Below are 13,315 nucleotides of genomic sequence, written 5' to 3' on the forward strand. Positions count from 1 at the left end.
TGTATGTATGTATGTATGTGTATCAATTCATCGATCTTAATTGTCATTTGAAAAAAAATTCCACCAAAAAAGTTCTGATAAATGCGCTTATAAATTTCAAGGCTGCATAAATTCATGCTTAATAATCACATTTTTAGGAGTAATTCAATTTCCTTTGTGACGCGTGAAAAAAAGCTCTATGGTCTTAATACTCCTAATTAGTCATCATTTAGGAATAAAATGATGAGAATATGAGGACTCGATATTCTTTTTTTTTCTTTTCCCATCCCTCTCGAGTGCTTCCTTCTCTAGGCTGAATTATTCATACACATAAATTAAATTGCACACAATATGCTGAAATGTGTAATCAGTGCCTGTTCACATGTGAACTTGGCTCTCCTTTGCATCTTTGTAGAACCTTTACACAGACGTTCTCTCAACAAGTAATTCAGATGGTTAACGGGGGGGAAAAATGACCACGACTCTCAAGTGTAACATGATTGATCAGGTATTTTTTATTTATTGAGTGAACTCCACTTTTTTTCCACCTCAGATCCTGGACCCTGCCTGAGGCATAAAGGCCAAATGGCGGACATTCAATACATTTACAATGACAGGGGTTCCCTTTGGAGAAGAACACAGTGTCGGCCACGCATCTTTGCCGAGGGGCTCTGCCTACAGATGAGCCGGGTCATTTTTCATTACTCCGCTTCGGTGGAATCAAGTGTGAAGGTGCATTGAGCCAAAGTTGTGTGAGGGGGGAGGCCGGCGTGGGGCGTTTGCAGGTTTGATCCTTTGGTGAGAAGTAATGTCCTTTTTTTTAACTTGTCTGTTTATCATTACAATGAGCGGGACGCTGGCTGACCTCTGACTTGTTCAGATTTTGAATGAGTTTTTTTTTCTCCCTCTGGAAAACACAGTCAAACATCAGACATCTAACACACATCCATCCATTCATTAATTTTCTGTACTGCTTATCCTCATTGGTTTTGCGGCTGAGCTGGAGCCTATCCCAGCAGGCTTCAGGCGAGTACACCCCGGATTGGTAGCCATTTACTCGAATGGCACATATAGACAAGTATCCATCCACGTAAATCGCGACGGATGGTTGTTGAGGATACTCCCTCTTGATTTGTGGCCATATTTGTCTGCAAAATGTCATTGATGTTTAAATTTAAGGGATGTTTGAGTTGATGTTCTGCTCTGGAGGAACGAGTATGTAAATGACATAGAAAGTCCAAAGTTTAGGATCATTTCACCCTTCAAAAAGCAGATGAAGTTACCAACGGCATGTCAAAAATGTCCAACACAGAAAGTGACATATCAGCGTGATCTAATTTAATGCAGCCGGCCATCATTAGTCAGGGTGTATATTAATCTACCCAGCCGCCTTTATAAGCGAATTCATTGATGCCCATGTGACTCACCCAGCTGGGCCAGACCATTTAAAGCCATACACACTCAAAGTTACAGATCCTTCAGTAGAAAGTATGGCGAATCCCCAAAATAAATAACATTCATCTATCCGTTCTCTACCGTTTATCTGGGGCTGGGTCGCGGGAGCAACATCCTGAGCAAAGAAGCCCAGACTTCCCTCTCCCCAGCCACTTCTTCTGGCTCTTCCCGGGGGATCCCAAGGCGTTCCCAGGCCTCCAAATAGTCCTGGGTCATCCCCGGGGCATCCTGCCAGTGGGACATGCCCGGAACACCTCACCAGGTACACATCCAGGACCCATCCTAATTAGATGCCCGAACCACCTCATCTGGCTCCTCTTGACAACGGACAACAGCGCTTCTCACCATCTTTCGAAGGGAGAGAGAGCCCGGACACCCTGCACAGGGAACTCATTTTGGCTGCTTGTATCCAGATCTCAATTTTTTTCATAAAATAACACAAAAAAATTACAAAATGATGCCTGCATCTCACATCCGCTATACATGGCGTTGTGTTTAATTATGTAAAAACAAGGAAAAGCCCAATTTTAAGCTATTCACTAGAGGACTGAATTCGACAATAATTTAATAGCTGCAGCCTTAGTTTCAATTTTGCAAACGTCAGAATAATGTGTTATGCAGCTCAGGAAGGCATCTTATGGCCTAAAACTGTATTTATTCAAATATTTACTGTAATCAAGATTGTCACACTGCATCAGCGTGGGTAAATGATAGGTTTACTTGAGGTTTACTTTGGGTTACATCGCGATGATAGAAATGAAACTAAATGGAGGACCTTCTAAACTTCTGACTTGAAACTATGCTAAGATGATAGAGCTCTTAAAATGATTTCAGCATAACCTCACATTCTCCCCTCTCTTCTATTTTGCTTTTAAAAGGCAGCCTCCTGTTCCGTCTTACCTGAGTGCTTTGCCCTTTTCAGGCCTGTAAATCCCCCCCAGCCACTTAGTGTTTTTATTGTAAACCTCCACTCTCCATACTCATCTTTAAATCCTCTTACATCACAAAAGTCAGTGTGTCCTTAAGGTCACCAGGTCCCAATATTCTCAGAGGCATGATGGATTCTCGATGTTCTTTTCCACGCCGTTCATTTACTTAATTTTAACTTCTTGGCCCAATATTTTCATGCTTTTTTCTGGCACAGTCTGCTCTTTGGGAGATGTGCAGATCTCTTCGGAAGTTGTCAAAGGGACACACTTTGCATCGGTAAACCTTGATTAACCTCGCAAATCTACAGCTACACTCCGATGTTAAACTGAAGTTCTTGTTCTTTTTCAACCAAATGATAGACATAAGGGTGTTGTCCCACGAGGCTTGCAACATGATTGGTAGCCTAGTGAACTGGTGTTCAAGTGGGGTGGTGCAGGTTGGATATTTTGAGACTCTTTACAACAAAACATCAAAAATCAACCAAACCGCACTGTTTGTTTGCTTGTTGGCTGTACACTGTGTTTGTGTGCATGCCAGTCATGTAATGTGTCAGAGTTTTTATGCCGCTAGGCGCTCATCGAGCTAAGCTAATGGTTTCGAGATTTCTATCCATTCATACGAAAACATCCGTCTATGGGCATCATACATATAAGACTTATTTCATAACTTATTTCGGAGGGTAAATGTTAGATCAGATTGAAAATATATTATTGTCCATTGTGATAGTTACTGGGATAATATCTCGTCTTGAAAAAAATTCCAAACATGACAGGTCTAATCATATCATCTGACCAAAACCAGATTCAATAAAACATTTCCTCTTCCGTCCTTCAGTGCGACCTGGTTCCGAACATCCTCATGTCCCACTACCGCCCTCCTGTCTTATATCCACTCCCAAGATGTTCGGTCTCAGAGTACATGTTGAAAAAGGCCAGCAGAGCGCCCAAGCACTGCGAGACACTCACTCGACTATGATGGCTGACAGGTCTGCTTAATATTCAGCATACAGAACCATTAGAGTGTTTGGTATTCACACGGCACTGCACCGAGGCCACTGGAGTTCAATGTCCCCTCAGTGAGCAGTGACCTTGAATTTGCAAAACACTTTGAGAAAAACTCAAAAAAACAGCAGACCAGATCAAGAATTCTCTGTGGATAGGCTTGCATGAGTGTGTCAGTTTGAACTCAAAATGCACATTATTATAAAGCATGCAGAACCAAATACCTCCACGTCACATCAAGCCACCTTCCGGCATACGTTTCCAGCCGTGTCGGTAAGCAGAGGGTCACTGGGGTCAACGCTGATTTTCATCATGTAAATTATAGATGAAGAGAGAAGGTGTAGGCGGCAAGAGATTCTTCCCTTGTGAATGAGGCTGACACTCGTCGCCACCTCACATCCATGCAGATCCCACCAGACCCTCTTCGGACTGACTTTCATTGATAAAAGATTTATTTAATTTATATTATTCTTATTAATTATTGTTAGATTATTATTATTATATATTATATATAATATTATATATATATATGTATATATATATATTCGGTGCTTTCTACCGTCTTTATTACCGATTTGCTTTACTGTTTGTTGTATATGTTAAATTGCTCCATGTACAGCACTTTGTATGCAGCAATGGCTGTTGAGTTGAGTTGAGTTGAGATCGAAGTCACGACATCACACTCAACGTGTTTGTCTCTTAAATCCGGAATGACCAAGTCACGCCACATCGTTTGGATTGACAGTGCAAGTCCAAGTTCCCAATGAAGATTTCATGTCTATAGCCGTCTATTTCCATGTGTCTTTCAAGTAACACATGGCTGTGTTCACACTGACGGAACACATGACATAACCCGCGTGCGCTAACGCCCAACTTGCATGGAAATAACTACAGCAACAACTCAAAAATAAACCTTCATCCATGAGTTAAAAAAAACAAAAAACTTCATAATCAGCTAGGCTGACTCTTCCGCTCATTGAACTAATATTTCATTAGCTCCACATAATTTGGTTATTCAAAGTAAAGTGAAGGGAGCAACTCATACCAGACACAAAAATTCAAAACCTTCATCCATGAGTTAAAAAAAAAAAAAAGAAATACTTCATAATCAGCTAGGCTTACTCTTCCACTCATTGAACTAACATTTGATTTGCTCCACATAATTTGGTTATTCAAAGTAAAGTGAAGGGAGCAACTCATACCAGACTCCAAAGTTTGTCACACTGTTTTTTAGCCATGATCCAAAAAATCTGGAAAACTAAAATGGTGAAAAAGAATTAAACTCTTTATTTCCACAACTGAGTAGTACACCACGAACAGATCAAATATATTTACAAACAATTCTCTGGCTCAACTTTACATGTTCTTAATTGCCAGTGTTTAGAAACTCCAAAGTGTGTCACATTGTTTTAGCCATGATCAAAAAAAATCTGGAAAACGAAAATGGTGAAAAAGAATTAAACTCTTAATTTCCACAACTGAGTAGTACACTACGAGCATATCGAATACACAGTATTTACAAACAATTCTCTGCCTCAACTTTACATGTTCTTAATTGCCAGTGTTTAGATTTACCATGAATGATTAAAAAAAATACATGCTTAATGCTTCAGTATATCTTGATATTTTTGTGAAAGTATATTTTTATACATGGCAGGTTTTTAATCCACATTTGGAAGAGGCCGGATTCAAATCTGAAAATATTGTATTCTATGCTGGTTCCCTTTATGCTCTCATGACGCACATCCCACTTGTGCCACCAAAATGATGTAACATAAGCCATCTAGTTGTGAATCGGGTCTTCGCTGATGCTAAACGACACTGGGCAAGAAACTGGTTCCAGTATTACACACCGTCAGGCAAGCCTTGGTTCCAGCCAGATGTTTCGTTCACACTCCAGTTCTTTGCTTTTCCTCAGAATGCCCAGGCCACGACACCAACTGATTTATACCAAACCACTTTTCAGCGATGTTCAGCTGGGATACCAAACCGCAGAAACGCAGTTCAGTACACTCGTGGTAGGGTGGAGTTGGATTTGGTAGAATGGTCGATAGAGAATGCAGCATTCCTCCATCAACGGACACGCACATCTGCAGTATGTGGCCCACTTCGCCGTGCCTATTCTTGGTATCCTTGAGGGTAACATTTTTTAGGAACTTGGCCTGATGGGACATGTTGTTTTTCTGCACTAGCAGGAAGTACAAGGAAAAAAAAAGGGATGTGAATTTGTATGTTTATCATCCATTTTCTATTCTGCGTATCATGATCAGGGTCAAGGGCAGATGCTGGACTGGTTGCCAGGCACTTGTGTAAGGATCAGTTTCACAAATCAACTACAAAAACCCTAATATGACTAATGGCCCGTCGTACTCCTTATTTCGGCTCAATCAGACACGTAATTGCACTTTAAGGGGACACAAAGCACACCCCCAGTTATTAAGATTGTGGTAGCTCTTAAACGCTTCAGTTGCTTTTCAGTTGACTTTTCCAGGTCGTTTTTGAGCATTAAAGTGGGATATTTCAAAAGCGCTGATCTCGTCTCGCTGGGTTTGTCCACCCTAAACACTTGGAAATGTTATACGTGTGTGAGAGCCTTGACCGGACCTTTTCCAGGACTTCCCAACGAGGGTTTAAATGACAATGACTATAATATAGAGACCAGCAGCATTTGGGTGCCTATGGCAGATTCAAGATTGATTGACTGAAATGCCATTGTCATGGTAAACAGTGACAACCCGTCCAAGAAACATGAAAAAGCCTGGCAAGATGAATTTGAGAATAAAAAAAAAAACACTGCAGAAAAACAAGTGGATCACAACAGAAACTAGTGTAGGAACACTAAACGTTTTTATGTGCTCACTGCCTGCCGAACAACCACAAGTCACATTTCTTTGTCCATAAAAGTGCTGGTCTTATTTCATCAAATCTATCAGTTGGAGGCTAAATTGGGATTCTCGGGAATAAATGTGAGTTTTATTAATTTGTTTTTTTTTCGGGGGGGGGTATAAAGTCTGGGAATGTCGCATTCAAATAAAACAAGAACAAAGAGTTGGAAATATCTCCTATTTGTTTGAAGTGTCACAGCGCGGTTCTGATTTGAGGGGGGAAAAAAAAGAAGTAAAAAAGAAGGAGAAAAAAACCCCTAACTGGAACCACATTTCACCCTCAAAGTTCAGTCACTGGCGCACGGGTGGAGCTCACAATCACACACAAAAACGCACTCCCACGCACACATATACACACACTTGAGCAAACAAAACAGATCGCTCCCGGTCAGTGGATTCTCGAGACATTCCTGTCTGCCTTTGCGTGACCCTCCCTGCGCAGTCTCAAACCTAGTGCTTTACATCCAGGAGATGCTAATACTTTCTCGTGGTTTGAACAAAGACATATAAATACTCTATTACTATACTTAAGTAGATTTTGTTGTTGTTGTTGTTGTTGTTGTTGAGTGCTCGCAACAACAATGAGAGTGGGGTGTTCGGTGTCACTTTGATGCCCAACCATCATGTGTCTGTCTGAGTAAGACCACGCTTTGTTTAGTCTCGTGAGATGACCGAGGTTGTGTGTTGGTGACAAAGAGACTCCCCCAGCTTGCTTCAATTAGCATTCAGGGCCGGTTTATATCAAATTGCAGCCAATGTAGGTTACCTTTTGGAGTGCACGCCATCCCTTTCTGTGCCTAATACCCGCCATCCAGATCGCTTCCCATCAGCACGTCGTTAAGACCGCACCTCACCATCATCACAGGTCTTTGCCCAAATAGGTCACACCTATTCAAGTGTTTCACCATATTGTATTTTTTGGCAAACTTTGAGGTTCACGGAAGGTGTGACACATGAAAATGGCAGATGTTTACCCTCCTAAGCTAGGTACACGCTTAAAGGTGAACAGAACGCAAAAAAATTTTTTTTTAAATCTTTGCACTATGATGTTCGATGTGCCCCCCCCCCTTTAGTCAAAACACAGTATTCTGATGAATAATGCGGTTGTAGAATACAAATTGATCAGATGACTCCGTCCATTTCTATCAATGTTCGGGCACTGCCATTTTGTGCTATAGCACCCTCTGCTGTCAAGTGAAATTAATATGAACGTGCCCTCAGGCTCACATTACGAAAGTCTCGGCTCACCTGTTTTCTGGTTTTACTCACGTAATGTTCGGAACGCAAGCTGAACATACACACTTCAAAAATTACGACTGTTAAAATGATACGTGTACCCCGCTTTAGTTCAGTAGCACTCCTCCCGTTTTGAACATGTATTCATAAACTCCTGAAGGGAAAGTGTTTAGGGTGTGCTTCTCGTAGTTCTTGCGTGGTCTCTCCCCCAATGTGTCTTTGTCGATGTCAGCCCTTTCTGTCTCCTTTTGCACTTCCCTCCCTCGTTTCAGTCAAACAACCGGGGCCTTTGTGATGGCAAACAGAGGAAGTAACCAATGATGGCAGATATGTATATAACTGAGGGGAAAGGGAAAAACCAGGAATGGGTGTTTGTGTTAAAGCAGGGGAAAGGACTCATCTGGAGATGTTTAAGTTGGACAACGCAGTATCCGGTGTCTGGGAGAGGCCAAAAATATCCAGAAACATAAAAATCCGGTAAGAGTGCATTTGGAAGTGGGGTAGAGAGTAAAAACCGCCTTTTGCTTATCCAGTGACATTCTAGAACTCAGCAAAAATGAATGTCGACTTGCAGCCATTGTTTTGGATCAAATAGAACAGAGGTTTATCACTGACGGTGGAGTGGTTCACTTGCCTGACTTCCATGTGACAGTGACTGTGAATGGTTGTCTGTGTCCGAGGTTCCTATTTTCATGTCTAGTGCAAAGTGCAGTCTAACTATGAGCATGGGTTGAGGGTCATTTTTTTTCCGTTTTTTCGTAGACGGGCACAGTCAAAAATCTCCATTGGTGCCGTTGTTGGAGTGATTCCTTCATTCCTGGCCAATCAAAGTGGCTTCCCTCATTCTCTTTAAATTCAGCACAGGAGAGGCGCACGGTTTAAATTCTTACTCCGTCTGGATCAAATCCACCAAAATCACATTACACTACGCCACAACTTAGACTTGGTCTTAAGTGTAGTCTACTTTCCGGAACACACAGAAAGGCTTAATGTAGTCGGCCAAATTCTCAAACATGGTAAAAGAGACCTGCCCTGGCAGAAAAATGAAGCTGCGCCATTTTTTTACACTAAGCACATGTGCACCTGTCCAAGAAAATAGGGCCGATTATCTGGCCTGTAAATGACTGGCAACCAGTGAAGTGTGTGGAAGGATGGATGGATGGATGGATGGATGGATGGATGGATGGAGCAAACATTTTGTAATTTTGCCAGTGGAAGTTTTTTGGAAGGCGGCTAAGGGGCTGCGGTAGCATTAACGTAATCTGCGGTCTTTCTGGTCATTACAACGGTTGTCATTGTACAGCGGTAAAACACAAAGCGGTCGCCTGTGTTGTAACTGCTCCCATGTCATTCGATTCAATCACATTGTTAATTCAGAGCTGCTTTGCAAATTGAAGGTAAACTGATAATATTGTACTTGCTAGTTTGTATGTGTTGATTTTTTTCCAGCTATTTTTGCAAAGGTTGTTGATGGAGCAACTCAAAATGCCCTCATTCAAGCTTGTTTCTTTAATATTTAATCTACTTATTTTTCCATTCTCAGGCACTTTATAAGAGGATGCCCTATTTTCAAGACCAGGATTTTTAAACTGTTATGCAATCTTATTTGCATTATACAGTACTCACGTTCACATCTGTGGAAAATTTAGAGCCCTCAATTTAACAAAATATGTTTTGGGAAAGAAAAATTCACACAAGCACAGAGAGAAGAAATGTGAACACCAAACTCTTGAACTGTGAGGCAGACATCTATGTCACTGTACTACTCAAAAGTTCATAATGTTGTACCATTGGAGAATTGCTTCATTTTTAAAAAAAGTACATTTCCAGAACTGCACCTGTTGAATACAGGATCCCTAGAATATAATTTAAAAAACATGCACATTCTGCATGGCTACACTGTTACTTTGGCGGGTTTAAAACTAAGACTGCAATATGTCATAGCTCAAGGTACACACAATACTGTCAGAAATTTCTTTTACTCTATAAATAGTAGACAAAGGCAGAGGGACCTAAATATGCCTCTCAGAGGCCGTGTCTATTTTTGGTACCAAAAACTGGAGCTGATTGTGTTATGTTAACAACTTTGTGGTTTCAACAGCTGCTGCTCGGCCAGCGTCAGGTGAACACGAGCTTTCAATTTGGCTTCCCGGAACGTGAGTGTGATGGTTGCGTGAGCGCCGAGGGCCAGAAAAAAATCATTGAGGCAAGGCGAGCCCGAGGAAGGAGATTTGTGTTGGTGGCATGCAGACAGGAAGCGGCGGGATGGAGAAAGGCGAAATCCAGGCAGTGCAAACCAATCCATTTGGAAGCGGCATTATTTTTCCCTGGTCTGTGTATGGAAATGAAAACCTGTACTTTGTATAAGAGCACCATAAACCCCGGCTGATTTGAAAACCCACTTAGTCTCACAATTTTCTGTAGAAAATACCTAAAACCAGAGGTAGGTAGTCAGCATTTCAGCCTACAAGAACTCTGTTTTGAACATGAGAAACATACAAGAGTCTGTCCCGGTCTGCATTTGCAAAATGTAATGCTAAACCCGCAGGTCAGCCACAGCACTTGAATAATGTACAAGTTGGAGTTTGTCTGACCCAATTTGACCCGTTGAAGTTCTGTGTTACTCAATGCAGGGATGTAGTACTCGAGTTGTTATACAATAACAATAATATATAAGATTTGAAATTTCGGTACAGATTTTAGCAAGCATCATGGAAGTTGACATGCTTGGTGTCCTTTCACAGGCTACATAAAATTATGTCGCTGACCAGATCTGGCCCCCGGGCATTGAGTTTGCTAAACTGGGCATACATTTAATTGAGCTGAACTGCCTCTGTGATTTTGTGACATATCTTTGAGTTGCAAACCTCGTATGTTGCCGTTCACTTTTTACTGATTGTATTATCATAATCCTTCAATACAAATGCAATAATCTTCAGAAATTATAATGCAGTAGACGTTTATTTAATTCTCTTTTATTGTGTTTAATGCAATAAATTGCTTTTCTTTATTAAAAATATGTAACCATGAAATGGTGGTGTTTTGTGGGGCTGCAAATGGATGAATGCCATTTCAGTTTATTCCAATATAAGGACCATTGATTAACGAGTTTTATCCCAGGACGAATTATTCTCCTAAATCAAGGTGCCGCAGTGGTCAAATTCCTTGCAAGTGTGACTGTCAACGAGAGCAAACAAGTGACCATGTGTGCTACTGTATGAATGACTGAATTTATTCATGAATTAACATGTTTTGACTGGAGACGCGAGGATGCCGCGCACGCGCGAAGCCAATGGGAATCTTCGAGGAGGGTGACACGAGCGCCACACACTTCCTTCTCCCCCTTTGACATATTTCCTCCACTATTCTTACGTTTTGTACCGCCACAAACCAAACAATCCGGTTAGAAGACACACTGGAACACAAATTTGCGAGTTCATTTTAACCGAGTTTCCCCTTGTCCACCTCTCCTATTTGTCACTTGGTACAGTCCGCTGCTCCGAGCTGGTTTGTGCCGTTTACGCCGGTGGCGGCTTGAGGAAGGGGAGGAGAGGGAGGAAGGGAAAGAGGAAGAGTGGAGGGAGCTCTCATCATCCTCAGGCTTCTGGAGGTGGAGATGGAGGAATGAGAGCCGGGGAAGCTAGCCTGCTAGTTAGCCGGGTTATTCCTTCCGCGAGCGGCGTCCGGGCGGGGGGGAGGCAGACGGTCAGCTACGGAAGAGAGACAGTTGTCAGTGGAATCTGCTGGTCAGTTGTCACCCCCAACATGGATGCGGACGTGTCTCCTCTTCATCCTTCGGGACGGCTGCTGTTGGGCGCTTGTCTGCCTGTCGTGCGACTCGTTTCTTTCTCGGACTAATAATAATAATACTTTGACTGTTTTTCTTTCTTGTGAAAGCCCCCCCGCAGCAACTCGGAGTCGTTTTTCTTTTTCTTTTTTTTTGTGCGTGGGAGCCTCACGCAGCGCATTGAAGGTAATGTTTGAATTGAGTATTTGCCAGCGCTGGCTGAGCATCACCTACAGAGTCAAATTGACAAAAATGCTGATTAATCATCACCCAGGTTGAGATATATTGAACCGCTGCTGCTTGTGTGTGTGACTTGTGTTGACATGCTCACCTCTCCTCTTGGTGTTAGATTTTGATCCTTCCATCCTAGTATGGCTCAAATATTCCACGTTGCTTTTTCTTCTTCTTCCACTTGGCTCTATTTTTGGACTTTATTGTTTTTGGGGGGTGCAAAAAAAAAGGCTAAGCAGTGTTTGTCCAATGCCACAAAACAAAAGCCAAAAAAGTGTTTGTCCCAGGCCTTAAAATAAAGACTCTCTAAAGTGGTAATTTGTCGCATTCGTACTATTCTTGGTCACTCTGTGTTTTGTGGGTCTGTTGGAAATCCATTTTTAGCATAGACTCCAGAGCTTGATACCGAGCAAGGTCCATCAAACAGTTTAGCACACGAGTTGAACAACTGGGTCTTACTCATACTGTAGTATGTTTCCACTACTGTATGAGATTTCTGCACCCCAGTAAGACAGCTTTGGCCTACTCGTAGGTCAATTCTATGTTACTGGTGAAGCAAAATGACTAGCCTGGTCCAGGAGGCTAGTCGTGTTACAAGTGCACCAGAACAGGTTACTACTAAAGTTTAATTGCATACTTGTAGGTCAAAAGTGGCACGAGTAGTGGAAAAAACCCCATTACTGTTGCTGTTATATTTCCAGTAAGTTGGAAAGCAAGGAGATGGAATACATGCTTAAACGGCAGAACTTCAACTGTTCGTTGTGTGAGATGTTTAATAACATGTGGCTGGCGACAATGCCATACTGTTGTCACAATCACATTCCCCGAGGTAGCCCAAACTAAAATGGCTTGTATACAGTGTAAACATGGAGCGCCAAATCCAAGATGAAAGCAAAAGGTTTGGAAAATAAATGTGTTTGTGTGCACAGGTGCACCCCATCCAAGACCTCAAACCACAGGGGATCAGTCAGTGGCGAGTGGGCGGGGTCAGCTGAGGCTTGAAAGCGCAAGGCAGCCGCACATGTTGGAACAGTTCGCATGGTGCATGAGTGTATTTTCCCTTTATGGCTCACTCCGGTGCAAGCTGCTCTGAGAAAGTGCGTTTGTTACCCCCCCACCACCGCACCATGCTGTGGACACACCCTCTCCACTCTGCTAAGTGCTCCCAGCGTGACCCTTGTGGTTGGAAGTTGTAAACCCGTTTTGCATGTGTACGTGGCTGCTAAGTTTTGGAACTTAACAACGTTTTTCTCCAATGTTTCTTAAGTGGGCTGCACCCATACTGGCAATCAAGCCTAATTTGTCTATCAAAATCATTAAAGGATTGTTTGTAAAATATATCTGAAATATGTGGGGTTGTGTTAAGAGTGATTTATCCTCCCTGATCTGAGCGATTATCCCCAGGTGTGTGTTAAAAGTGAGTTTTCCTCCCCGATATGCTCAAAGAAATCTGGACAGTGCATCATTCAGTGTTTATGATGACAGATCCTTATCTGTGTGGGTTCAACAAAAAGTTGGTCGAGAAGTGAGTGTCAGGTGTTGAACTTCACACCCAGGCTTTCAGGCGGCCATTTCCAATAAACTGGCCCATCAGTAGATTTACAGAGCCGTTGTGTGTTTATACAGCATAACTTGATGTGTAGCAGCCACAGCTGCTTTCGGCACAAAGGAATGCGGACAGTGAGTTGCTGGAATTAAACTTTAAATTCTCATGCTTCTCATACTGTGAAACTATCAAATTAGTCAATGGACTTAAACCCCCATTTCGTTATCTTGCATCGTTTCCTTACTCACAGCAGCTAACCAGTAAA

General features: G+C 42.2%; 1 protein-coding gene across 11 annotated transcripts in view; it reads left to right on the plus strand.

Annotated features, from left to right (window-relative positions):
- Positions 1-13,315, plus strand: part of frmd4a (FERM domain containing 4A) — a 133,909-nt gene that overhangs the window by 78,653 nt on the left and 41,941 nt on the right. Inside the window, exon 1 of one of the 11 annotated variants that reach the window (XM_019888282.1) lies at positions 11,048-11,459. The exons of 7 other annotated variants lie outside the window; for them this stretch is intronic. In XM_019888282.1, the coding sequence (XP_019743841.1) occupies positions 11,256-11,459 (204 nt within the window). In that variant the 5' untranslated portion in view covers positions 11,048-11,255. Of the gene's footprint in view, positions 1-11,047; positions 11,460-13,315 lie in introns of those variants that run through there. 3 more of the 11 variants (XM_019888294.1, XM_019888283.1, XM_019888281.1) reach the window with 3 other exon arrangements.

This window comes from Hippocampus comes, unplaced genomic scaffold (assembly GCF_001891065.2).
Source record: "Hippocampus comes isolate QL1 unplaced genomic scaffold, H_comes_QL1_v1.1 scaffold112, whole genome shotgun sequence".
NCBI classification, from domain to species: Eukaryota; Metazoa; Chordata; class Actinopteri; order Syngnathiformes; family Syngnathidae; genus Hippocampus; species Hippocampus comes.